The sequence below is a fragment of the Nerophis lumbriciformis genome, linkage group LG19 (assembly GCF_033978685.3).
Source record: "Nerophis lumbriciformis linkage group LG19, RoL_Nlum_v2.1, whole genome shotgun sequence".
NCBI lineage: Eukaryota > Metazoa > Chordata > Actinopteri > Syngnathiformes > Syngnathidae > Nerophis > Nerophis lumbriciformis.
In genome coordinates this window covers 42,981,625-43,006,624 of record NC_084566.2, presented here as the reverse complement: position 1 = coordinate 43,006,624, position 25,000 = coordinate 42,981,625, and the positions used below count along the sequence as shown (strand labels likewise).

General features: G+C 32.1%; 1 protein-coding gene across 5 annotated transcripts in view; it reads left to right on the top strand.

The window, feature by feature from the left end:
- Nucleotides 1–25,000, top strand: part of LOC133618410 (receptor-type tyrosine-protein phosphatase S-like) — a 425,684-nt gene that overhangs the window by 112,502 nt on the left and 288,182 nt on the right. For 3 of the 5 annotated variants that reach the window (XR_012050994.1, XM_061978744.2, XM_061978741.2), the window contains exon 3: nt 23,299–23,447. Coding sequence is in view for 4 of the 5 variants with exons in the window: in XM_061978744.2 (XP_061834728.1) it covers nt 23,299–23,447 (149 nt within the window). In the remaining variant the exon portion in view is untranslated. The remainder of the gene's footprint in view (nt 1–23,298; nt 23,448–25,000) is intronic. The other 2 variants (XM_061978745.2, XM_061978743.2) reach the window with 1 other exon arrangement.

Genomic DNA, 25,000 nt, shown 5'->3' with positions numbered 1-25,000 from the left:
TAAAATAAAAACCTGGCAGCTCAGTAGCTTTTTTTTTTTAAATTTACTGTAAAAAAAAAAAAAAAAAAAAAAAAATACTGTAAAATGTACTTTTTTTAAAATTTTTTTTAATAATAATTAAAAAAAGAAGCAATTTTACAATAACATTTTGGCATCTGAGCTGCCAGGTTTTTCTTTATTTCTTTATTTATTCCCCCCCCCACAAATGAATCAACTGTATGGGTGTATTACTGTAAATGCCAAAACGGCACCACAGTTTATTACAGTAAAACGAGTACTGTTTTGTACATTTAGAGAAATATGCTGTAAAAAACCACAGTAAGTTTCACAATTTGACCACAAGATCTATTGCTACTTTTACATTGCACACTTTGATGGATAACTTGCTTTGAAATCATTATTATTAGTATTTACTTCTATTTAAAACATGATTTGAATGTTTGATTATTACACCATTTTTAAAATGCATTTTATTAGATTTTTTTTAAACTAAAATGTAAAAAAAAAAGATGTTAAGTTGCAATAAATTCACCTCAAAATGTAGTGTATATTTACTGTAAATGGAATAAACAGTGCTGCTGTTTTTATGGTACAAAAAAAAGGTGAAAATTATTGCAACGTAATATTTTTTTTATGGTAAAAAAACAAAAGGCAGCTCAGTTGCCAAAATGTTACTGTAAAATAGCATATTTTTTTTCAAATTTAGTGTATAAAAACAAATGTACATTTTACTGTAAAATTTACTTTTTTACTGTAAATTTAAAAAAAAAGCAGTTTTACAGTAAAATTTTGGCACCTAAGCTGCCTTTTTTTATTTGTTGTAAAAAATTATTATTAAAATAAAAACCAGACAGCTCAGTTGCCAAAATTTTACTGTAAAGTAGCATTTTTTTTAAATTTAGTGTAAAAAAGAAAAAGAAAAAAATACTGTAAAATGTACTTTTTTTTACTGTAAATTAAAGAAAAAGCAATTTTACAGTAAATTGTCGGCACCTAAGCTGCCTTTTTTTATTTGTTGTAAAAAATTATTATTAAAATAAAAACCTGGCAGCTCAGTTGCCAAAATTTTACTGTAAAGTAGCATTTTTTTTAAAATTTACTGTAAAAAAAAAAAAAAAAAAAAAATTACTGTAAAATGTACTTTCTTTTTTTTACTGTAAATTAAAAAAAAAAGCAATTTTACAGTAAATTGTTGGCACCTAAGCTGCCTTTTTTTTATTTGTTGTAAAAAACTATTAAAATAAAAACCTGGCAGCTCAGTTGCCAAAATTTTACTGTAAAGTAGCTTTTTTTAAAAAAAATTTACTGTAAAAAAAAAAAAAAAAAAAAAAATACTGTAAAATGTACTTTTTTTTTACTGTAAATTAAAGAAAAGGCAATTTTACAGTAAATTGTTGGCACCTAAGCTGCCTTTTTTTAATTTGTTGTAAAACATTATTATTAAAATAAAAACCTGGCAGCTCAGTTGCCAAAATTTTACTGTAAAGTAGCATTTTTTTTAAATTTACTGTAAAAAAAAAATTACTGTAAAATGTACTTTTTTTTTTTTTTTTTTTTTTTTTACTGTTAATTAAAAAAAGAAGCAATTTTACAATAACATTTTGGCACCTGAGCTGCCAGGTTTTTCTTTATTTCTTTATTTTTTTTTTACCACAAATGAATCAACTGTATGGGTATATTACTGTAAATGCCAAAACTGCACCACAGTTTACTACAGTAAAACGAGTACTGTTTTGTACATTTACAGAAAAATGCTGTAAAAAAACGCAATAAATTTCACAATTTGACCACATCTATTGCTACTTTTACATTGCACAATTTGATGGATAACTTGCTTTGAAATCGTTATTAGTCATATTTACTTCTATTTAAAAAATGATTTGAATGTTTGATTATATATTTTTGCATAATTAGACAATATTTAAGTTAACATAATTTGCGATTCCATGTAGTAAATATACAAACCCCGTTTCCATATGAGTTGGGAAATTGTGTTAGATGTAAATATAAACGGAATACAATGATTTGCAAATCCTTTTCAAGCCATATTCAGTTGAATATGCTACAAAGACAACATATTTGATGTTCAAACTCATAAACATTTTTTTTTTTTGCAAATAATAACTAACTTAGAATTTCATGGTTGCAACACGTGCCAAAGTAGTTGGGAAAGGGCATGTTCACCACTGTGTTACATGGCCTTTCTTTTTAACAACACTCAGTAAAGGTTTGGGAACTGAGGAGACACATTTTTGAAGTGGAATTCTTTCCCATTCTTGCTTGATGTACAGCTTAAGTTGTTCAACAGTCCGGGGGTCTCCCTTCTGCTATTTTAGGCTTCACACATTTTCAATGGGAGACAGGTCTGGACTGCAGGCGGGCCAGTCTAGTACCCGCACTCTTTTACTATGAAGCCACGCTGATGTAACACAGGGGTGGGCAATTAATTTTTACCGGGGGCCGCATGAGCAACCCGAGCACTGCTGGAGGGCCACACCGACAATATTACAATTAAACTTTGCTCAATATTATTTTTGATGTACCGTAAGATAAATAATAATAATAATTGATAATAATAATAATAATACTTTAACCTAACTTAACTTTATAGAAAAGCAGATTGCTTTTGATGGTTTTATTTTTAACACTGTCTTACACTACACTTCCTGATGTATAATACAATGCAAAAATGTCCATTTCTGCACAGGGTTCATTTCTGTCACTTTATCCTGCATCCTCTTTAAAAGTCCAACATTTTTTCCCCGTCAGATTTGGACAACCATCTGTTGTCACACCTGCCAGCTTGTCCCTAACATGTCCAAACACGCATTTACCTATGTGAACAAGTCATTACCTGTGGTTGTCTCTTTAATTGACTGCATGGCTGCCAGCTACTCCGTGATTTGAAAGTCTGCAGTTATCCCATGTAAAAAGACGAGCAGCTGGGCGGTGTCACGTACATTGCAGCTCTCATCCAAAGCCAGCGAAAAACAGTCAAAGTCGGCCGTTCTGTTCTTCAGCTGAAGCTCCAAGTTTCAGGTGTTGTGCCGGATAATGCACCCCCGGCGTAGAATGCACCCCCGGGACGGGAGTGTTATATTAACTAAAACCCACACTTAAAGTTTCCACGTGCAAGATTGAATCTATTTAAAAAAGTTATTTTTTTTATACGGCCACTCTTCCACTGCGCCACGCGCAGTGGAAGAGTGGCCGTGCGCGACCCGAGGGTCCCTGGTTCAATCCCCACCTAGTACCAACCTTGTCATGTCCGTTGTGTCCTGAGCAAGACACTTCACCCTTGCTCCTGATGGCTGCTGGTTAGCGCCTTGCATGGCAGCTCCCTCCATCAGTGTGTGAATGTGTGTGTGAATGGGTAAATGTGGAAGTAGTGTCAAAGCGCTTTGAGTACCTTGAAGGTAGAAAAGCGCTATACAAGTACAACCCATTTATCATTTATTTACCATTTAATAAGAAGCCAAAAGTGCAAAAACAATAATGTTCGTGTTGGAGGAGTTGTGAATGAATGAAATATGAAATCCGTGCTGCGGTCTGCAGGTGTACCTAATGTTGTGGCCCAGCAGCAACTGCAGCACGGATTTCATATTTCATTCATTCACAACTCCTCCAACACGAACATTATCGTTTTTGCACTTTTGGCTTTTTATTAAATACCTTTTTTAAATAGATTCAATCTTGCACGTGGAAACTTTAAGTGTGGGCTTTAGTTGATATAACACTCCCGTCAGGGGGTGCATTCTAGGCCGGGGGTGCATTATCCGGCACAACACCTGTTATATCAGCGCAACAGAGTCCAATAAGCACTCCTTAATAAACTCTCCGTCAGAAAACGCCTTACTTTTTCTGGCGATTTTGTGAGAAATGACGAAACTTGTCCTGACTGCTGCATCTCTGGGGGTGTGAAATATGGCAAAAGGTCCTTGTTGGGTTTGCAGTTTTACCATCAACGCATCAGCATTCGTGGTGTAGTGGCGATTCAAATGATATTCTTTAAACACAGCAAACTAAGCACACGGCTTTACCTTTCATTTCTGTCAAGAAATACTTGGCAGTCCATGTCTTGTTGGAAAAAATATGTTGTGTTGCTAAAAAAAAATATCAATGTAATCATAGTAGTATCGACTAGATACATGGTATCATTACAGTGGATGTCAGGTGTAGATCCACCCATGGCGTTTGTTTACATTGTGACGCCGGTGAGCTATTGTATCCTCCTACGGTGTGTAGTGAAGCATGTTTAGCTATTCCTCGTCCTCCAGTGATAATGATACTTGTAAGAAACTTACTGTATTTGTCACCATGGAGGCCAGGATTAGTGATTTAGAAGTAGCTAAAACACTGCAGACTCAAAGCACCCATGTCAGTCTACACACTGTGTCTGTTTGTAAGTACTCTCTGTGTGTGTGCGCGCTGCCGAACATGCTCCTCTGCTGGTAAATGTAGCTAAGTGACAAGTTACTCTCCATAAATGTAACTAAGCGACAAGTTACTTTTCATTAAATGTAACTAAGCGCCAAGTTACTCTAAATGTAACTAAACTACAAGTTACTCTCCATTAAATGTAGCTAAGTTACAAGTTACTCTCAATTAAATGTAGCTAACCTACAAGTTACTCTCCATTAAATGTAGCTAACCTACAAGTTACTCTCCATTAAATGTAACTAAGTTACAAGTTACTCTCCATTAAATGTAGCTAACCTACAAGTTACTCTTCATTAAATGTAACTAAGCTACAAGTTACTCTCCATTAAATGTAGCTAAGCTACAAGTTACTCTCCATTAAATGTAACTAAGCTACAAGTTACTCTCCATTAATTGTAGATAAGTTACAAGTTACTCTCCATTAAATGTAACTAAGTTACAAGTTACTCTCCATTAAATGTAGCTAACCTGCAAGTTACTCTCCATTAAATGTAACTAAGCTACAAGTTACTCTCCATTAAATGTAGCTAACCTACAAGTTACTCTCCATTAAATGTAGCTAAGCTACAAGTTACTTTCCATTAAATGTAACTTAGTTACAAGTTACTCTCCATTAAATGTAACTTAGTTACAAGTTACTCTTCATTAAAGGTAGCTTACCTACAAGTTACTCTCCAATAAATGTAGCTAACCTACAAGTTACTCTCCATTAAATGTAGCTAAGCTACAAGTTACTCTCCATTAAATGTAGCTAAGCTACAAGTTACTCTCATTAAATGTAACTAAGTTACAAGTTACTCTCTATAAAATGTAACTAAGCTACAAGTTACTCTCCATTAAATGTAGCTAACCTACAAGTTACTCTCCATTAAATGTAGTTAAGTTACAAGTTACTCTCCATTAAATGTAACTAAGTTACAAGTTACTCGCCATTAAATGTAGTTAAGCTACAAGTTACTCTCCATTAAATGTAACTTAGCTACAAGTTACTCTCAATTAAATGTAGCTAACCTACAAGTTACTCTCCATTAAATGTAGCTAAGCTACAAGTTACTCTCATTAAATGTAACTAAGTTACAAGTTACTCTCTATAAAATGTAACTAAGCTACAAGTTACTCTCCATTAAATGTAGTTAAGTTACAAGTTACTCTCCATTAAATGTAACTTAGTTACAAGTTACTCTCCATTAAATGTAACTTAGTTACAAGTTACTCTTCATTAAAGGTAGCTTACCTACAAGTTTCTCTCCAATAAATGTAGCTAACCTACAAGTTACTCTCCATTAAATGTAGCTAAGCTACAAGTTACTCTCCATTAAATGTAGCTAAGCTACAAGTTACTCTCATTAAATGTAACTAAGTTACAAGTTACTCTCTATAAAATGTAACTAAGCTACAAGTTACTCTCCATTAAATGTAGCTAACCTACAAGTTACTCTCCATTAAATGTAGTTAAGTTACAAGTTACTCTCCATTAAATGTAACTAAGTTACAAGTTACTCGCCATTAAATGTAGTTAAGCTACAAGTTACTCTCCATTAAATGTAACTTAGCTACAAGTTACTCTCAATTAAATGTAGCTAACCTACAAGTTACTCTCCATTAAATGTAGCTAAGCTACAAGTTACTCTCATTAAATGTAACTAAGTTACAAGTTACTCTCTATAAAATGTAACTAAGCTACAAGTTACTCTCCATTAAATGTAGCTAACCTACAAGTTACTCTCCATTAAATGTAGTTAAGTTACAAGTTACTCTCCATTAAATGTAACTAAGTTACAAGTTACTCGCCATTAAATGTAGTTAAGCTACAAGTTACTCTCCATTAAATGTAATTGAGCTACAAGTTACTCTCCATTAAATGTAGCTAAGCTACAAGTTACTCTCCATTAAATGTCACTAAGCTAAAAGTTACTTTTCATTAAATGTAACTAAGCGCCAAGTTACTCTATATTAAATGTAACTAAGCTACAACTTACTCTCCATTAAATGTATCTAAGCTACATGCTACTCTCCGTTAAATGTAGCTAAGCTACAAGTTACTCTCCATTAAACGTAACTAAGCTACATGTTACTCTCCATTAAATGTAACAAAGCTACAAGTTACTCTCCATTAAATGTGACTAAGTTACAAGTTACTCTCCATTAAATATAGCAAACCTACAAGTTACTCTCCATTAAATGTAACTAAGCTACAAGTTACTCTCCATAAAATGTAACTAAGCTACAAGTTACCTTCCATTAAATTTTGCTAAGCTACAAGTTACTCTCCATAAAATGTAACTAAGTTACATGTTGCTCTCCATTAAATGTAACTAAGCTACAAGTTAGTCTCCATTAAATGTAACTAAGTTACAAGTTACTCTTCATTAAAGGTAGCTTACCTACAAGTTACTCTCCAATAAATGTAGCTAACCTACAAGTTACTCTCCATTAAATGTAGCTAAGCTACAAGTTACTCTCCATTAAATGTAGCTAAGCGACAAGTTACTCTCCATTAAATGTAACTAAGCGGAAAGTTACTTTTCATTAAATGTACTAAGCGCCAAGTTACTATATATTAAATGTAACTAAGCTACAAGTTACTCTCCATTAAATGTAACTAAGCTACAAGTTACTCTCCATTAAATGTGGCTAAACTACAAGTTACTCTCCATTAAATGTAACTAAGCTACAAGTTACTCTCCAATAAATGTAGCTATGCAATGTCACGATTTGATGACAACGGGAAGGTGGGGGACCGGTACTTTTTTAGAGGTGGTATAGTACCGAATATGATTAATTATTATCGCAATATCGTACAACCCTAAAAAATTATATATGTTTTGTCAACAATTAAAAATATTAGTTGTAGTTTTTTACATCTTTCATCCCCGTGAAGTCTACAATGTACATGATCACTAAGCATTGGCTTGGAAGTGGGCAGGAATGCTTCAAAGGCTCATCAGACTTTCTTCCTGGAACAAAGAAGCAATCTGTGACAGCAGCTCCTCCTATTCATTTTTATTCCCCGTCCTCACCAAACTACAAGTTACTCTCCATTAAATGTAACTAAGTTACAAGTTACTCTACATTAAATGTAACTAAGCTACAAGTTACTCTCCATTAAATGTAACTAAGCTACAAGTTACTCTCCATTAAATGTAACTAAGCTAAAAGTTACTCTCCATTAAATGTAGCTAAGTTACAAGTTACTCTCCATTAAATGTAGCTAAGCGACAAGTTACTCTCCATTAAATGTAACTAAGCGGAAAGTTACTTTTCATTAAATGTACTAAGCGCCAAGTTACTCTATATTAAATGTAACTAAGCTACAAGTTACTCTCCATTGAATGTAACTAAGCTACAAGTTACTCTAAATTAAATGTAACTAAGCTACAAGTTACTCTCCATTGAATGTAACTAAGCTACAAGTTACTCTAAATTAAATGTAACTAAGCTACAAGTTACTCTCCATTGAATGTAACTAAGCTACAAGTTACTCTAAATTAAATGTAACTAAGCTACAAGTTACTCTCCATTAAATGTAACTAAACTACAAGTAACTCTCCAATAAATGTAGCTAAGTTACAAGTTACTCTCCATTAAATGTAACTAAGCTACAAGTTACTCTCCATTAAATGTAACTAAGCGACAAGTTACTCTCCATAAAATGTAACTAAGCTACAAGTTACTCTCCATTGAATGTAACTAAGCTACAAGTTACTCTAAATTAAATGTAACTAAGCTACAAGTTACTCTCCATTAAATGTAACTAAACTACAAGTAACTCTCCAATAAATGTAGCTAAGTTACAAGTTACTCTCCATTGAATGTAACTAAGCTACAAGTTACTCTAAATTAAATGTAACTAAGCTACAAATTACTCTCCATTGAATGTAACTAAGCTACAAGTTACTCTAAATTAAATGTAACTAAGCTACAAGTTACTCTCCATTAAATGTAACTAAACTACAAGTAACTCTCCAATAAATGTAGCTAAGTTACAAGTTACTCTCCATTAAATGTAACTAAGCTACAAGTTACTCTCCATTAAATGTAACTAAGCGACAAGTTACTCTCCATAAAATGTAACTAAGCTACAAGTTACCTTCCATTAAATGTAGCTAAGCTACATGATACTCTCCATTAAATGTAGCTAAGCCACAAGTTACTCTCCATAAAATGTAACTAAGCTACAAGTTACTCTCCATTAAATTTAACTAAGCTACAATTAACTCTACATTAAATGTAGCTAAGTTACAAGTTACTCTCCATTAAATGTAGCTAAGCGACAAGTTACTCTCATTAAATGTAACTAAGCTACAAGTTACTCTCCATTAAATGTATCTAAGCTACAAGTTACTCTCCGTTAAATGTAGCTAAGCGACAAGTTACTCTCCATTAAATGTAACTAAGCTACAAGTTACTCTCCATTAAATGTAACAAAGCTACAAGTTACTCTCCATTAAATGTAACTAAGCTACAAGTTACTCTCCATTAAATGTATCTAAGCTACATGTTACTCTCCGTAAAATGTAACTAAGCTACAAGTTACCTTCCATTAAATGTAGCTAAGCTACAAGTTACTCGCCATAAAATGTAACTAAGTTACAAGTTACTCTCCATTAAAGCTAGTTAACCTACAAGTTACTCTCCAATAAATGTAGCTAAGTTACAAGTTACTCTCCATTAAATGTAGATAAGCTACAAGTTACTTGCCATAAAATGTAACTAAGTTACATGTTGCTCTACATTAAATGTAACTAAGCTACAAGTTACTCTCCATTAAATGTAACTAAGCTACAAGTTACTCTCCATTAAATGTAACTAAGCTACAAGTTAGTCTCCATTAAATGTAACTAAGCTACAAATTACTCCCCATTAATTGTAGATAAGTTACTCTCCATTGATTGTAGATAAGTTACAAGTTAATCTCCATTAAATGTAACTAAGCAATGTCACGATTTGACGACAACGGGAAGGTGGGGGACCGGTACTTTTTTAGAGGCGGTATAGTACCGAATATGATTCATTTTTATCACAATATCGTACAACCCTAAAAAATTATATATGTTTTGTCAACAATTAAAAATATTAGTTGTAATTTTACATCTTTCATCCCCGTGAAGTCTACAATGCAAGCATTGGGTTGGAAGTGGGCAGGAATGCTTCAAAGGCTCATCAGACTTTCTTCCTGGAACAAAGATGCAATCTGTGACAGCAGCTCTTCCTATTCATTTTTATTCCCCGTCCTCACCCCCGTCATGATTGCATCTCAGACAAAAGGCTGCCGTTGGAAGCTGATTGCATTCTTCCTGCCAGGGAGGTGTGTTCCCCAGGCAGGAGATTAGGGCTGCTGGGGGGGGTGAAGAAGAGCCAGAAGAGCCAGAGCTTCTATTAAGAGCAAGAGCCCCTTATTAGTGCCCCCCCGTTTCCTGCCAGCTTCCCACGAGCATGCGCTTCTAACGCCTTTTTTTGTTGGCTGCAAATCCACCACAAAGTCAGTGCCTAGCGGGGCTTTTCCCGGGCTTTCATGAGGCTTAAAGTGCAACGCTGCCAGCGGGGGGGCTTTTTGCGAGGGGATTGGCGTTGAAGCGCGTTTAAGAAAACATTCTGGACCGTGCACAGAAGCCGGAGAGACCATGTAGGAGCTCAACGAGGCACACGGAATTGGGTCGTAATCCTGTCCCAGGGACGAGGCACGCTTCACGGTCCCAGTCCGGCAGGGTCCACCTCAGCTCTTTGTGTCTTCCTGTTGACCATTGTGGCTGACGCTTCTACAGAACCACATCATCCATGTCTTTGTAGCACGCTGCATTCTGAATTTGTAATGGGAATTCATCAGAATCAGAATAACTTTATTGTCATTGTATGGAAACAACGAAATTGGACAGCAATCCAGCTTTTAAAACAAACCTACATACAATAGTCTTAAGACAACAACAATAATACAATTTAAAATCTTAATAAAATGTAAAAAAAACATATTGCACAGTAGATCTTTATCAGAGGTAAGCAAGTTAATAAAGTGGTGAGTGTTCAGGTAAGTGCAGAGTTTAGGGCAATAACAGCTCCAGGATAGAAACTGTTTTTTCAGTCGATTTGTCCTTGCTTTGATGGTCTTATAGAGTTCAAGTGGGATGAGTCCTTGAGGATGCTGTTCACGGAGTTAGATTACGTGGATTTAAATCCGCTGCAATTCTGCAGAATTCCTTCTAACAGGCACGTTTAACAAAAGTTTTGTTATAAACTAATTCGCCCGTTTTATAAACACTTTGGTAAAGTCAAACATTCTCGGAAAATACCTATTTTTACATAATTTTCCAGAATTCCTCACACTAATTTTGATCTGTTTTATGTAATGTATAAAAACTAACTAGGATTTTATCGTAATATGTAGTGTTGTTTTACTTAAATTTCTTAAATAACTTGAATGGTTATTTTAACAGTAAAATTCTGTAAATTTTAGTGTTTTTTAGTTTTTTTTACACAGAATTAATCGGAATTTTTTTTTTTTTTTCCTATTGTTGATTTAATCGTAAAATTCTGGCGACTGAATTGCCAGGTTTTTTTTTTTATTTTACCGTAAATGTTATTGGATTCTTTTTTTTTTTACACATAATTAGTGTAAATAGATAACAACACCATTGTTAATTTAATCCTAAAATCCATCTGTCCATCCATTTTCTACCGCTTATTCCCTTTTTGGGGTCGCGGGGGGCGCTGGAGCCTATCTCAGCTACAATCGGGCAGAAGGCGGGGTACACCCTGGACAAGTCGCCACCTCATCGCAGATCCTAAAATTGTAATGTATAAAAAACTAGCAGCTCATTCACCAGGATTTTACCGTAAAATGTAGTTTTATTACATAACATTTCTGTAAATTGAATAACTTGAATAGTTATTTTTACAGCAAAATTCTGGCGACTGAGCTGCCAGTTTTTTTTCCGTAAAAGACATTAGATTATTTTTTTACACATAATTAGTGTAAATAGAAAACAGTATCATTGTTAATTTAATCCTAAAATTCTGGCTACCGAGCTGCCATTTTTTACTGTAAATGTTAGTGATTTTTTTGTATTTTTTCACACACAATTACTCGAAATAGAAAACAGTACTATTGTTAATTTAATCGTAAAATTCCGGCGACTGAGTTGCCAGGGTTTGTTTGTTTTTTTACCGTAAATGTTATTGGGTTCTTTTTTACACATAATTAGTGTAAATAGAAAACCGTACTATTGTTAATTTAATTGTAAAATTCTGGCTATGGAGCTGCCAGTTTGTTATTGTAAATATTATTGTTTTTTTTGTTTTGTTTATTTTATCACAAAATTACTCGAAACAGAAAATTAAATTAATCGTAAATTTCTGGCAATTTAGCTGCCATTTTTTTTACTATAAATGTTAGTTTTTTGTTTTTTTCTTAACACAAAATTACTCGAAACAGAAAATGGTACCATTGTTAGTTTTATGGTAAAATTCTGGCTATGGAGCTGCCAGTTTGTTACTGTAAATATTATTGTTTTTTTTGTTTTTGTTTATTTTATCACAAAATTACTCGAAACAGAAAATTAAATTAATCGTAAATTTCTGGCAATTTAGCTGCCATTTTTTTTACTGTAAATGTTATTGAGTTCTTTTTTTTTTTTTTTTTACACATAATTAGTTTAAATAGAAATCGGTACCATTGTTATTTTAAACCTTAAAATTCTGGCGACTGAACTACCAGTTTGTTTGTTTTTACCGTAAATGTTATTGAGTTATTTTTTTACACATAATTAGCGTAAATAGAAAACAGTACCATTGTTAATTTAATCGTAAAATTCTGGCTATCGAACTGCCATTTTTTTTTTACCGTAAATGTTATTGGGTTCTTTTATACACATAATTAGCGTAAATAGAAAACGGTACCATTATTTTAATCGTAAAATTGTAATGTATAGCAGCTCAGTTGCCAGGATTTTACCATACAATGAAGTGTTTTTTACATAACATTTCTGTAAATGTAATAACTTAAATGGTTATTTTTACAGTAAACTTCTGTAAAATTTAGTGTTATTTATTTTATTTTTTAACACACACTTACTTGAAACAGAAAACGGCACCATTGATAATTTAATGGTAAAATTATGTCGACTGAGCTGCCAGTTTTTTTTACCGTAAATGTTTGTGGATTCTTTTTTCTTTACACATTATTTGTGTAAATAGAAAACATTACCATTGTTAATTTAATCCTAAAATTCTGGCGACTGAGCTGCCAGTTTTTTACTGTAAATGTTATTGGGTTCTTTTTTACACATAACGTAAATAGAAAACAGTACCGTTGTTAATTTAATCTTAAAATTGTAATGTATAAAAAACTGACAGCTCAGTCACCAGAATTTTACCGTAAAATGTAGTTTTTTTACATAACATTTCTGTAAATTTAATAACTTGAATGGTTATTTTTACAGCAAAATTCTGGCGACTGAGCTGCCAGTTTTTTTTTTCCGTAAAAGTTATTAGATTATTTTTTACACATAATTAGTGTAAATAGAAAACAGTATCATTGTTAATTTAATCCTAAAATTTTGGCTACCGAGCTGCCATTTTTTTACTGTAAATGTTAGTGATTTTTTGTATTTTTTCACACACTATTACTCAAAATAGAAAACAGTACTATTGTTAATTTAGTCGTAAAATTCCGGCGACTGAGTTGCCAGGGTTTGTTGTTTTTTTTACCGTAAATGTTATTGGGTTCTGTTTTACACATAATTAGTGTAAATTGAAAAAGATATCATCGTTAATTTAATCGTAAAATTATAATATATAAAAAACTAGCAGCTCAGTCGCCATAATTGTACCGAAAAGTGTAGTGTTTTTTACATAAAATTTGAATGGTTATTTATACAGTAAAATTCTGGCGACTGAGCTGCCAGTTTTGTTGATTTTTTTAACACAGAATTACTCAAAACAGAAAACGGTACTATTGTTAATTTAATGGTAAAATTCTGGTGACTGAGCTGCCAGTTTTTTTTTTACAATAAATGTTATTGGGTTCTTTTTTTACGCATAATTAGCATAAATAGAAAACAGTACCATTGTTAATTTAATCCTAAAATTCTGGCTATCGAGCTGCCATTTTTTTTACTGTAAATGTTAGTGATTTTTTTGTATTTATTCACACACAATTACTCGAAATAGAAAACAGTACTATTGTTAATTTCATCGTAAAATTTCGGCGACTGAGTTGCCAGGTTTTTTTTTTACCGTAAATGTTATTGGGTTCTTTTTTACACATAATTAGTGTAAATAGAAAACTGTACTATTGTTAATTTAATCGTAAAATTCTGGATTTGTTACTGTAAATATTATTGGTTTTTTTTGTTTGTTAATTGGATTTTCATTTGTTGCCACTTCAAATCATCAAAATTAAATGAAATAAACATTTGAATGCATCAGTCTGTGTGCAATGAATAAATATAATGTACAAGTTACACCTTTTGAATGCAATTACTGAAATAAATCAAGTTTTTCAAAATATTCTAATTTACTGGCTTTTACCTGTATTGTCATTGTATGGAAACAATGAAATTGGACAGCAATCCAGCTCAGTGCTTTTAAAACAAACCTACATAAAATAGTCTTAAGACTACAACAATTTAAAATTTAAAAACTTAATAAAAATGTAAAAAAACATATTGCACAGTAGATCTTTATCAGAGGTAAGCAAGTTAATAAAGTAGTGAGTGTTCAGGTAAGTTTTTCAAAATATTCTAATTTACTGGCTTTTACCTGTATATTGGGAAAAAACAAACTGTTTTTTTTTTTTATTTAATTTAATTTTTAAACTATAATAGGCAAAGTATAGTTATTTGTGCTCAAATGAAAGATGAGTCAATGACTAAAAATAAGTAAATTTACATTTCTAGAAATAAAATGTGGCAAATCATTTGCGGTGTCGTCTCTCCTTCAGTTTGGGTGTTCTCGGCCTGAAAAAAAAAAAAAAAGTTTTTCAAAGATTTTTCCCTTTTCATCTTTTTTCCTGAGAACACGACGTTCCTTCTGTGTTGACTTTCTATCCGTGGCGTGATGAAAGCGAGCGTCTGCGAGATGAGCGAGAGGCAAAGTGCAAACAGCCTTGAGAATCTGCAAGCCATTCTTCTTTTTAGGGGCTCCTGTGAGTCAACACAGCAGGACCAGACTTCAGGGGAGGTGGGAGGAAGGGATGGGGGTTGCCATGGTGAGGGTCAGCTGGCCGCCATGGCAACAGGCCACAGACAGATAGCAGAGGGGGGGGGGGGGGGGTGACTCACAAGCGGAGGGAATACAGGTTCACCACTATTGGCTCAATAGCCCGCTTGGAAATTGCTGTTTTCTTGCAGGCGTTTACACTCCCACACAATCACTCTCCTCCATCCCCTCCGTCTCCTCCATCCCGTCCGGCTCAAACACCAAATTAGCAGCCATGCTGATGGACTCAGTGAAATGGTGAACATCCTCAAATCCCCTCAAGGTGATGCTTGTGCACAGAGATGGAGCCTTTTGGTTTTAATACACAACATTTACATGTTTATATATTTGATGATTAGCATACAGCACACATTTGTTTGGAACATGGAGTCAAGTTACTCTCCATTAAATGTAACTCAGCTACAAGTTACTCTCCATTAAATGTAACTCAGCTACATGTTACTCTCCATTAAATGTAACTGAGCTACAAGTTACTCTCCATTAAATGTAGCTAAGCTACAAGTTACTCTCCATTAAATGTAGATAAGTTGCAAGTTACTCTCCATTAAATGTAACTAAGCTACAAGTTACTCTCCATTAAATGTAGCTAAGCTACAGGTTACTCTCCATTAAATGTAGATAAGTTGCAAGTTACTCTCCATTAAATGTAACTAAGCTACAAGTTACTCTCCATTAAATGTAGCCAAGCTACAAGTTACTCTCCATTAAATGTAGCTCAGCTACAAGTTACTCTCCATTAAATGTAGCTAAGCTACAGGTTACTCTCCATTAAATGTAGATAAGTTGCAAGTTACTCTCCATTAAATGTAACTAAGCTACAAGTTACTCTCCATTAAATGTAACTAAGTTACGCTCCATTAAATGTAGCTAAGTTACAAGTTACTCTCCATTAAATGTAGCTAAGTTACAAGTTACTCTCCATTACATGTAACTAAACTACAAGTTACTTTCCATTAAATGTAGCTGAGCTACAAGTTACTCTCCATTAAATGTAGCTCAGCTACAAGTTACTCTCCATTAAATGTAACTAAGCTACAAGTTACTCTCCATTAAATGTAACTAAGCTACAAGTTACTCTCCATTAAATGTAACTAAGCTACGAGTTACTCTCCATTAAATGTAACTAAGCTACGAGTTACTCTCCATTAAATGTAACTAAGCTTCGAGTTGCTCTCCATTAAATGTAGCTAAGCTACAAGTTACTCTCCATTACATGTAGATAAGTTGCAGGTTACTCTCCATTAAATGTAGATAAGTTGCAAGTTACTCTCCATTAAATGTAACTAAGCTACAAGTTACTCCATTAAATTTAACTAAGCTACAAGTTACTCTCCATTAAATGTAGCTTAGCTTCAAGTTATTTTTCATTAAATGGAGCTAAGTTACAAGTTACTCTTCATTAAATGTAGCTAAGCTACAAGTTACTTTCCATTAAACATAGCTAAGCTACAAGTTACTCTCCATTAAATGTAGCTAAGCTACAAGTTACTCTCCATTAAATGTAACTAAGCTACAAGTTACTCTCCATTAAATGTAACTAAGCTTCGAGTTGCTCTCCATTAAATGTAGCTAAGCTACAAGTTACTCTCCATTAAATGTAACTAAGCTACAAGTTACTCGCCATTAAATGTAACTAAGCTACAAGTTACTCTCCATTATATGTAACTAAGCTACAAGTTACTCTCCATTAAATGTAACTAAGCTACAAGTTACTCTCCATTAAATGTAAGCTACAAGTTACTCTGCATTAAATGTAACTAAGCTACAAGTTACTCTCCATTAAATGTAACTAAGCTACAAGTTATTCTCCATTAAATGTAGCTAAGCTACAAGTTACTCTTCATTAAATGTAGCTAAGCTACAAGTTACTCTCCATTAAATGTAACTGAGCTACGAGTTACTCTCCATTAAATGTAACTAAGCTACAAGTTACTCTCCATTAAATGTAACTAAGCTACAAGTTATTCTCCATTAAATGTAGCTAAGCTACAAGTTACTCTCCATTAAATGTAACTGAGCTACAAGTTACTCTCCATTAAATGTAACTAAGCTACAAGTTACTCTCCATTAAATGTAACTCAGCTACAAGTTACTCTCCATTAAATGTAACTAAGCTACAAGTTACTCTCCATTAAATGTAACTCAGCTACAAGTTACTCTCCATTAAATGTAACTAAGCTACAAGTTACTCTCCATTAAATGTAGCTAAGCTACAAGTTACTCTCCATTAAATGTAACTAAGCTACAAGTTACTCTCCGTTAAATGTAGCTAAGCTACAAGTTACTCTCATTAAATGTAACTAAGCTACAAGTTACTCTCCATTAAATGTAGCTAAGTTACAAGTTACTCTCTATTAAATGTAACTAAGCTACAAGTTACTTTCCATTACATGTAACTAAGCTACAAGTTACTTTCCATTAAATGTAACTAAGCTACAAGTTACTCTCAATTAAATGTAACTAAGCTGCAAGTTACTCTCCATTAAATGTAGCTAAACTACAAGTTACTCTCCATTAAATGTAGCTCAGCTACAAGTTACTCTCCATTAAATTTAGTTAATCTACAAGTTACTCTCCATTAAATGTAGCTAAGCTACAAGTTACTCTCCATTAAATGTAGCTAAGCTACAAGTTGCTCTCCATTAAATGTAGCTAAGCTACAAGTTACTCTCCATTAAATGTAGCTAAGCTACAAGTTGCTCTCCATTAAATGTAGCTAAGCTACAAGTTACTCTCCATTAAATGTAGCTAATCTGCAGGTTACTCTCCATTAAATGTAGATAAGTTGCAAGTTACTCTCCATTAAATGTAACTAAGCTACAAGTTACTCTCCATTAAATGTAGCTAAGCTACAAGTTGCTCTCCATTAAATGTTGCTAAGCTACAAGTTACTCTCCATTAAATGTAGCTGAGCTACAAGTTACTCTCCATTAAATGTAGCTAAGCTACAAGTTACTCTCCATTAAATGTAGCTAAGCTACAAGTTACTCTCCATTAAATGGAGCTAAGTTACAAGTTACTCTCCATTAAATGTAACTAAGCTACAAATTACTCTCCATTAAATGTAGCTAAGCTACAAGTTACTCTCCATTAAATGTAGCTAAGCTACAAGTTACTCTCCATTAAATGTAGCTAAACTACCAGTTACTCTTCATTAATTGTAACTAAGCTACAAGTTATTCTCTTAAATTGAGGAAAATATGTAAATAACAAATGTTAAATGTTATTAAGAATGTGCCTGTCACTACATAACATATATACTTACATCATATATTTACAACTTTAATGGAAGTGTTTGGATGTTTTAATTAAGTGTTAATAGACAGACTTTTGATTACATTTATTCAATTTTTAGAATCCATAAAAAAAGTAAAAACACGTGTGTGCCTGTCTTACATAATGATTGTGAATAATAGGCAAAATTCCACATGTATATACAACTTTAATGGAAGTGTTTGGATGTTTTTTTAAGTGTTTGTAGACAGACTTTTGATTACATTTATTCAGTTTTTAGAATGCATAAAAAAAGAAAAACATATGTGTGCCTGTCTTACATAATGATTGTGAATAATAGGCAAAATTCCACATAAATACAGTTCCCCTTTAAAGAGAGTGATGCATTTGTGAAATTAATGCGTCATTGTATGCTTAAAATTAGAACAATATTAAATGTTATTAAGAATGTGCCTGTCACTACATAACATATATACTTACATATTGTATATAAAACTTTAATGGAAGTGTATGGATGTTTTTTTAAGTGTTTATAGACAGACTTTTGATTACATTTATTCCGCTTTTAGAATGCATAAAAAAAGAAAAACATACAGTATATGTGCCTGTCTTACATAATGATTGTGAATAATAGGCAAAATTCCCCAAAAAATGCAGTTCCCCTTTAAAGAGAGTGATGCATTTGTGAAATTAATGCGTCATCGTATGCTTAAAATTAGAAAAATATTTAAATGTTATTAAGAATGTGCCTGTCATTACATAACATATATACTTACATCATGTATATAAAACTTTAATGGAAGTGTTTGGATGTTTTTTTAAGCGCTTTATAGGCAGACTTTTGATTACATTTATTTAGTTTTTAGAATGCATAAAAAAAGAAAAACACATATGTGCCTGTCTTACATAATGATTGTGAATAATAGGCAAAATTCCACATAAATACAGTTCCCCTTTAAAGAGAGTGATGCATTAGTGAAATTAATGCATCATTGTATGCTTAAAATATGTAAATATTAAATGTTAGTAAGTATGTGCCTGTCACTACATAACATATATACTTACATATTGTATATAAAACTTTAATGGAAGTGTTTGGATGTTTTTTTAAGTGTTTATTGACAGACTTTTTATTACATTTATTCAGTTTTTAGAATCCATAGAAAAAGTAAAAACATATGTGTGCCTGTCTTACATAATGATTGTGAATAATAGGCAAAATTCCCCAAAAATGCAGTTCCCTTTAAAAGAGAGCAATGCATTTGTGAAATTAATGGATCAGCTTATGCTTAAATTTAGCAAAATATGTAAATAATAAATGTTAAATGTTATTAAGAATGTGCCTGTCACTACATAACATATATACTTACATCATGTATATACAACTTTAATGGAAGTGTTTGGATGTTTTAATTAAGTGTTTGTAGACAGACTTTTGATTACATTTATTCAGTTTTTAGAATGCATAAAAAAAGAAAAACATATGTGTGCCTGTCTTACATAATGATTGTGAATAATAGGCAAAATTCCACATAAATATACAACTTTAATGGAAGTGTTTTGATGTTTTAATTAAGTGTTTATATACAGACTTTTGATTACATTTATTCAGTTTTTAGAATACATAAAAAAAAAAAAACATATGTGTGCCTGTCTTACATAAGGATTGTGAATAATAGGCAAAATTCCCCAAAAAATGCAGTTCCCCTTTAAAGAGAGTGATGTATTTGTGTAATTAATATGTCAGCATATGCTTAAATCTAGCAAAATATGTAAATAATAAATGTTATTTAGAATGTGCCTGTCACTACATAACATATATACTTACATCATGTATTTACAACTTTAATGGAAGTGTTTGGATTATTTTTTAAGTGTTTATAGACAGACTTTTGATTACATTTATTCAGTTTTTAGAATCCATAAAAAAAAGTAAAAACATATGTGTGCCTGTCTTACATAATGATTGTGAATAATAGGCAAAATTCCACATAAGTACAGTTCCCCTTTAAAGAGAGCGATGCATTTGTGAAATTAATGTGTCATTGTATGTTTAAATATAGAAACATATGTAATTATTAAATGTTATTAAGAACGTGCCTGTCACTACATAACATATATACTTACATCATATATATACAACACTAATGGAAGTGTTTGGATGTTTTAATTAAGTGTTTATAGACAGACTTTTGATTACATTTATTCAGTTTTTAGAATCCATAAAAAAAGTAAAAACATATGTGTGCCTGTCTTACATAATGATTGTGAATAATAGGCAAAATTCCCCAAAAAATGCAGTTCCCCTTTAAAGAGAGTGATGTATTTGTGAAATTAATGCGTCATCGTATACTTAAAATTAGAAACATATTTAAATGTTATTAAGAATGTGCCTGTCATTACATAACATATATACTTACATCATGTATATAAAACTTTAATGGAAGTGTTTGGATGTTTTTTTAAGCGCTTTATAGGCAGACTTTTGATTACATGTATTTAGTTTTCAGAATGCATAAAAATGTAAAAACATATGTGTGCCTATCTTACATAGGGATTGTGAATAATAGGCAAAATTCCAAAAAAAATGCAGTCCCCCTTTAAAGAGAGTGATGCATTAGTGAAATTAATGCATCATTGTATGCTTAAAATATGTAAATATTAAATGTTAGTAAGTATGTGCCTGTCACTACATAACATATATACTTACATCATGTATAGAAAACCTTAATGAAAGTGTTTGTATGTTTTTTTAAGTGTTTGTAGACAGACTTTTGATTACATTTATTCAGTTTTTAGAAACATAAAAAAAAACATATGTGTGCCTGTCTTACATAATGATTGTGAATAATAGGCAAAATTCCACATAAATACAGTTCCCCTTTTAAGAGAGCGATGCATTTGTGAAATTAATGCGTCATCGTATGCTTAAATATAGAAAAATATGTCATTATTAAATGTTATTAAGAATGTGCCTGTCACTACATAACATATATACTTACATTATATATATACAACTTTAATGGAAGTGTTTGGATGTTTTAATTAAGTGTTTATAGACATACTTTTGATTACATTTATTCCGCTTTTAGAATGCATAAAAAAAGAAAAACATACAGTATGTGTGCCTGTCTTACATAAGGATTGTGAATAATAGGCAAAATTCCACATAAATGCAGTTCCCCTTTAAAGAGAGCAATGCATTTGTGAAATGAATGCGTCATTGTATGCTTAAAATTAGATTGGATGTTTTTTTAAGTGCTTTATAGACAGACTTTTGATTACATTTATTTAGTTTTTAGAATGCATAAAAAAAAAAAAAAACGTATGTGTGCTTGTCTTACATAAGGATTGTGAATAATAGGCGAAAAAAAAATGCAGTTCCTCTTTAAAGAGAGCGATACATTTGTGAAATGAATGTCATCATATACCTGAAATTAGAACAATATGTAAATATTAAATGTTATTAAGAATGTGCCTGTCACTACATAACATATATACTTACATCATGTATATACAACTTTAATGGAAGTGTTTGGATGTTTTTTTAAGTGTAGACAGACTTTTGATTACATTTATTCAGTTTTTAGAATATATATTAAAAAAAAAAACAATATATGTGTGCCTGTCTTACATAAGGATTGTGAATAATAGGCAAAATTCCCCAAAAATGCAGTTCCCCTTTAAAGAAAGCAATGTATTTGTGAAATAAATGTGTCATTGTATGCTTAAAATTAGAAAAAATATTAGATGTTATTAAGAATGTGCCTGTCACTACATAACATATATACTTACATATTGTATATAAAACTTTAATGGAAGTGTTTGGAAGTTTTTTTAAGTGTTTATGGACAGACTTTTGATCACATTTATTCCGCTTTTAGAATGCATAAAAAAAGAAAAACATACAGTATGTGTGCCTGTCTTACATAATGATTGTGAATAATAGGCAAAATTCCCCCAAAAATGCAGTTCCCCTTTAAAGAGAGTGATGTATTTGTGTAATTAATGCGTCAGCATATGCTTAAATTTAGCAAAATATGTAAATAATAAATGTTAAATGTTATTAAGAATGTGCCTGTCACTACATAACATATATACTTACATCATATATATACAACTTTAATGGAAGTGTTTGGATGTTTTTTTAAGTGTTTGTAGACAGACTTTTGATTACATTTATTCAGTTTTTAGAAACATAAAAAAAAAACATGTGTGCCTGTCTTACATAAGGATTGTGAATAATAGGCAAAATTCCACATAAATATACAACTTTAATGGAAGTGTTTGGATGTTTTTTTAAGTGTTTGTAGACAGACTTTTGATTACATTTATTCAGTTTTTAGAAACATTAAAAAAAAAAACATATGTGTGCCTGTCTTACATAATGATTGTGAATAATAGGCAAAATTCCCCAAAAAATGCAGTTCCCCTTTAAAGAGAGCGATGTATTTGTGTAATTAATGCATCAGCATATGCTTAAATTTAGCAAAATATGTAAACAATAAATGTTAAATGTTATAAAGAATGTGCCTGTCACTTTATAACATACATATACTTACATCATGTATATACAACTTTAATGGAAGTGTTTGGATGTTTTTTTAAGTGTTTGTAGACAGACTTTTGATTACATTTATTCAGTTTTTAGAAACATTAAAAAAAAACGTGTGCCTGTCTTACATAAGGATTGTGAATAATAGGCACAATTCCACATAAATATACAACTTTAATGGAAGTGTTTGGATGTTTTTTTAAGTGTTTGTAGACAGACTTTTGATTACATTTATTCAGTTTTTAGAATACATTAAAAAAAACAAAAACATTTGTGTGCCTGTCTTACATAAGGATTGTGAATAATAGGCAAAATTCCCCAAAAATGCAGTTCCCCTTTAAAGAGAGCAATGCATTTGTGAAATTAATGCATCAGTATATGCTTAAATTGAGCAAAATATGTAAATAATAAATATTAAATGTTATTAAGTATGTGCCTGTCACTACATAACATATATACTTACATCATATATATACAACTTTAATGGAAGTGTTTGGATGTTTTAATTAAGTGTTTATAGACAGACTTTTGATTACATTTATTCAGTTTTTAAAATCCATAAAAAAAGTAAAAACATATGTGTGCCTGTCTTACATAATGATTGTGAATAATAGGCACAATTCCACATAAATGCAGTTCCCCTTCAAAGAGAGCGATGACCAGGGAGAGCAGGTCCTCTCAAGCCAAAGCCGATCTTTTATTTATGACCCGCAGGAAGTCCTTGGCGGTGTCCTCTCGATGATACCCAGGAAGTAAGCACAAAACGCAGCCCACGAGGCGCAGTCAGCAGGGGGTCTTTTTTTTTTTTTTTTTAAAGGATCCATTTTCGACACGCTTCTCTTTCTCTCCCTCAGCTCCTCCGAGATTCACCAAGATCCCCACGGACCAGATCGGCGTGTCGGGGGGCGTGGCGTCGTTCGTGTGCCAGGCGGCCGGGAGCCCCAAGCCGGTGGTCTACTGGAACAAGAAGGGCAAGAAGGTCAACTCTCAGCGTATCGAGGTGGTTGTCACAGTTCGCCAACTCTCTACGTTGGCAGCAGCACGACACTTTGCATTTCATCACAACACATTTGTGAAAGTGGATTACAATCCTTAACTTCATATTTCAACCCTGAGGAGACAAAGGCAGACCTGTTTTCCTTTCACTTTATTTTTGCTCTATTTTGGCCATCATTTTTATTGTGTTACTCTATTATACATGACTTTTTTTATCTTACATTTTAAGATTTCATCACCAATTCTTCTACAACAAAACACTTGCAGTTCTTCGACAAACCCAAACAGCACATCAAAGTCCTTCATTTTTTTTAAAGAGAATAACATTTTTTTTTAGCTTAAATCTTTTGACCAACTTTAGTTCTAAACAAAAATACCAAGCATTGTAATGTTTTTTGTTTTGTTTTAGGACCATCAAACATAACTCATGTGATTACACTCAAAGGCAGGGTCCGATGTCCAATTCTGATTTTTTTGCCAAATCCGATCTTTTTAGTAGAGGTTCCATTACAAAAAAAAAAAAAAAAAAAAAATCTCGGATAAGCGGAAGAAGAAGGATGAATGGATGGATAAAAAAAAAAAAAAAAAATATATATATATATATATATATATATATATATATATATTATTTTTAGTAGCCGTTCACATTACACACACACACACAAAAAAAAAAGATGCAATCTGACTCGCATGTAGACACGACGCAATGTTTACAGGAGTAAAAAATGTCTTCAGCTCTCGTCAGTTTCAGTATTGGCACATTTGTGACACTTTCTAGGATTTTCTGCAATCAAACTCGATGGAATAATTCTGGTTGTGGATACCGACCTCGAAGCAATTGTATTTGGCACATGGTGTAATGTGTGACCAGTAGATGGCAGTCACACATAAGAGATATGTGTAGACTGCAATGTACCAAATAATATATCAAAACTTTAAATATTTATTACAAAAAAAAAAAAAAAAAAAATATATATATATATATATATATATATATATATATATATATATATATATATATATATATATATATATATTTTTTTTAGTAGCCGTTCACATTACAAAAAAAAAAAGGGAATAACATTTTTTTTTTTAGCTTAAATCAGTTCTAAACAAAAATATCAAACATTGTAATGTTTTTTTTTTTTTTAGGACCATCAAAAATAACTCATGTGATTACACTCAAAGGCTACTGCAGGGTCGGATGTCCAATTCCGATTTTTTTTTTGCCAAATCCGATCTTTTTAGTAGAGGTTCCATTACAAAAAAAAAAAAAAAAAAAAAAAAAAAAAAAAATCTCGGATAAGCGGAAGAAGATGGATGGATGGATATATTCTTTTAGTAGCCGTTCACATTACACACACACACACACAAAAAAAAAGATTTCTAATGTGAATGCAATCTGACTCGCATGTAGACACGACGCAATGTTTACAGGAGTAAAAAATGTCTTCAGCTCTCGTCAGTTTCAGTATTGGCACATTTGTGGCACTTTCTAGGATTTTCTGCAATCAAACTCGATGGAATAGTTCTGGTTGTGGATACCGACCTCGAAGCAAT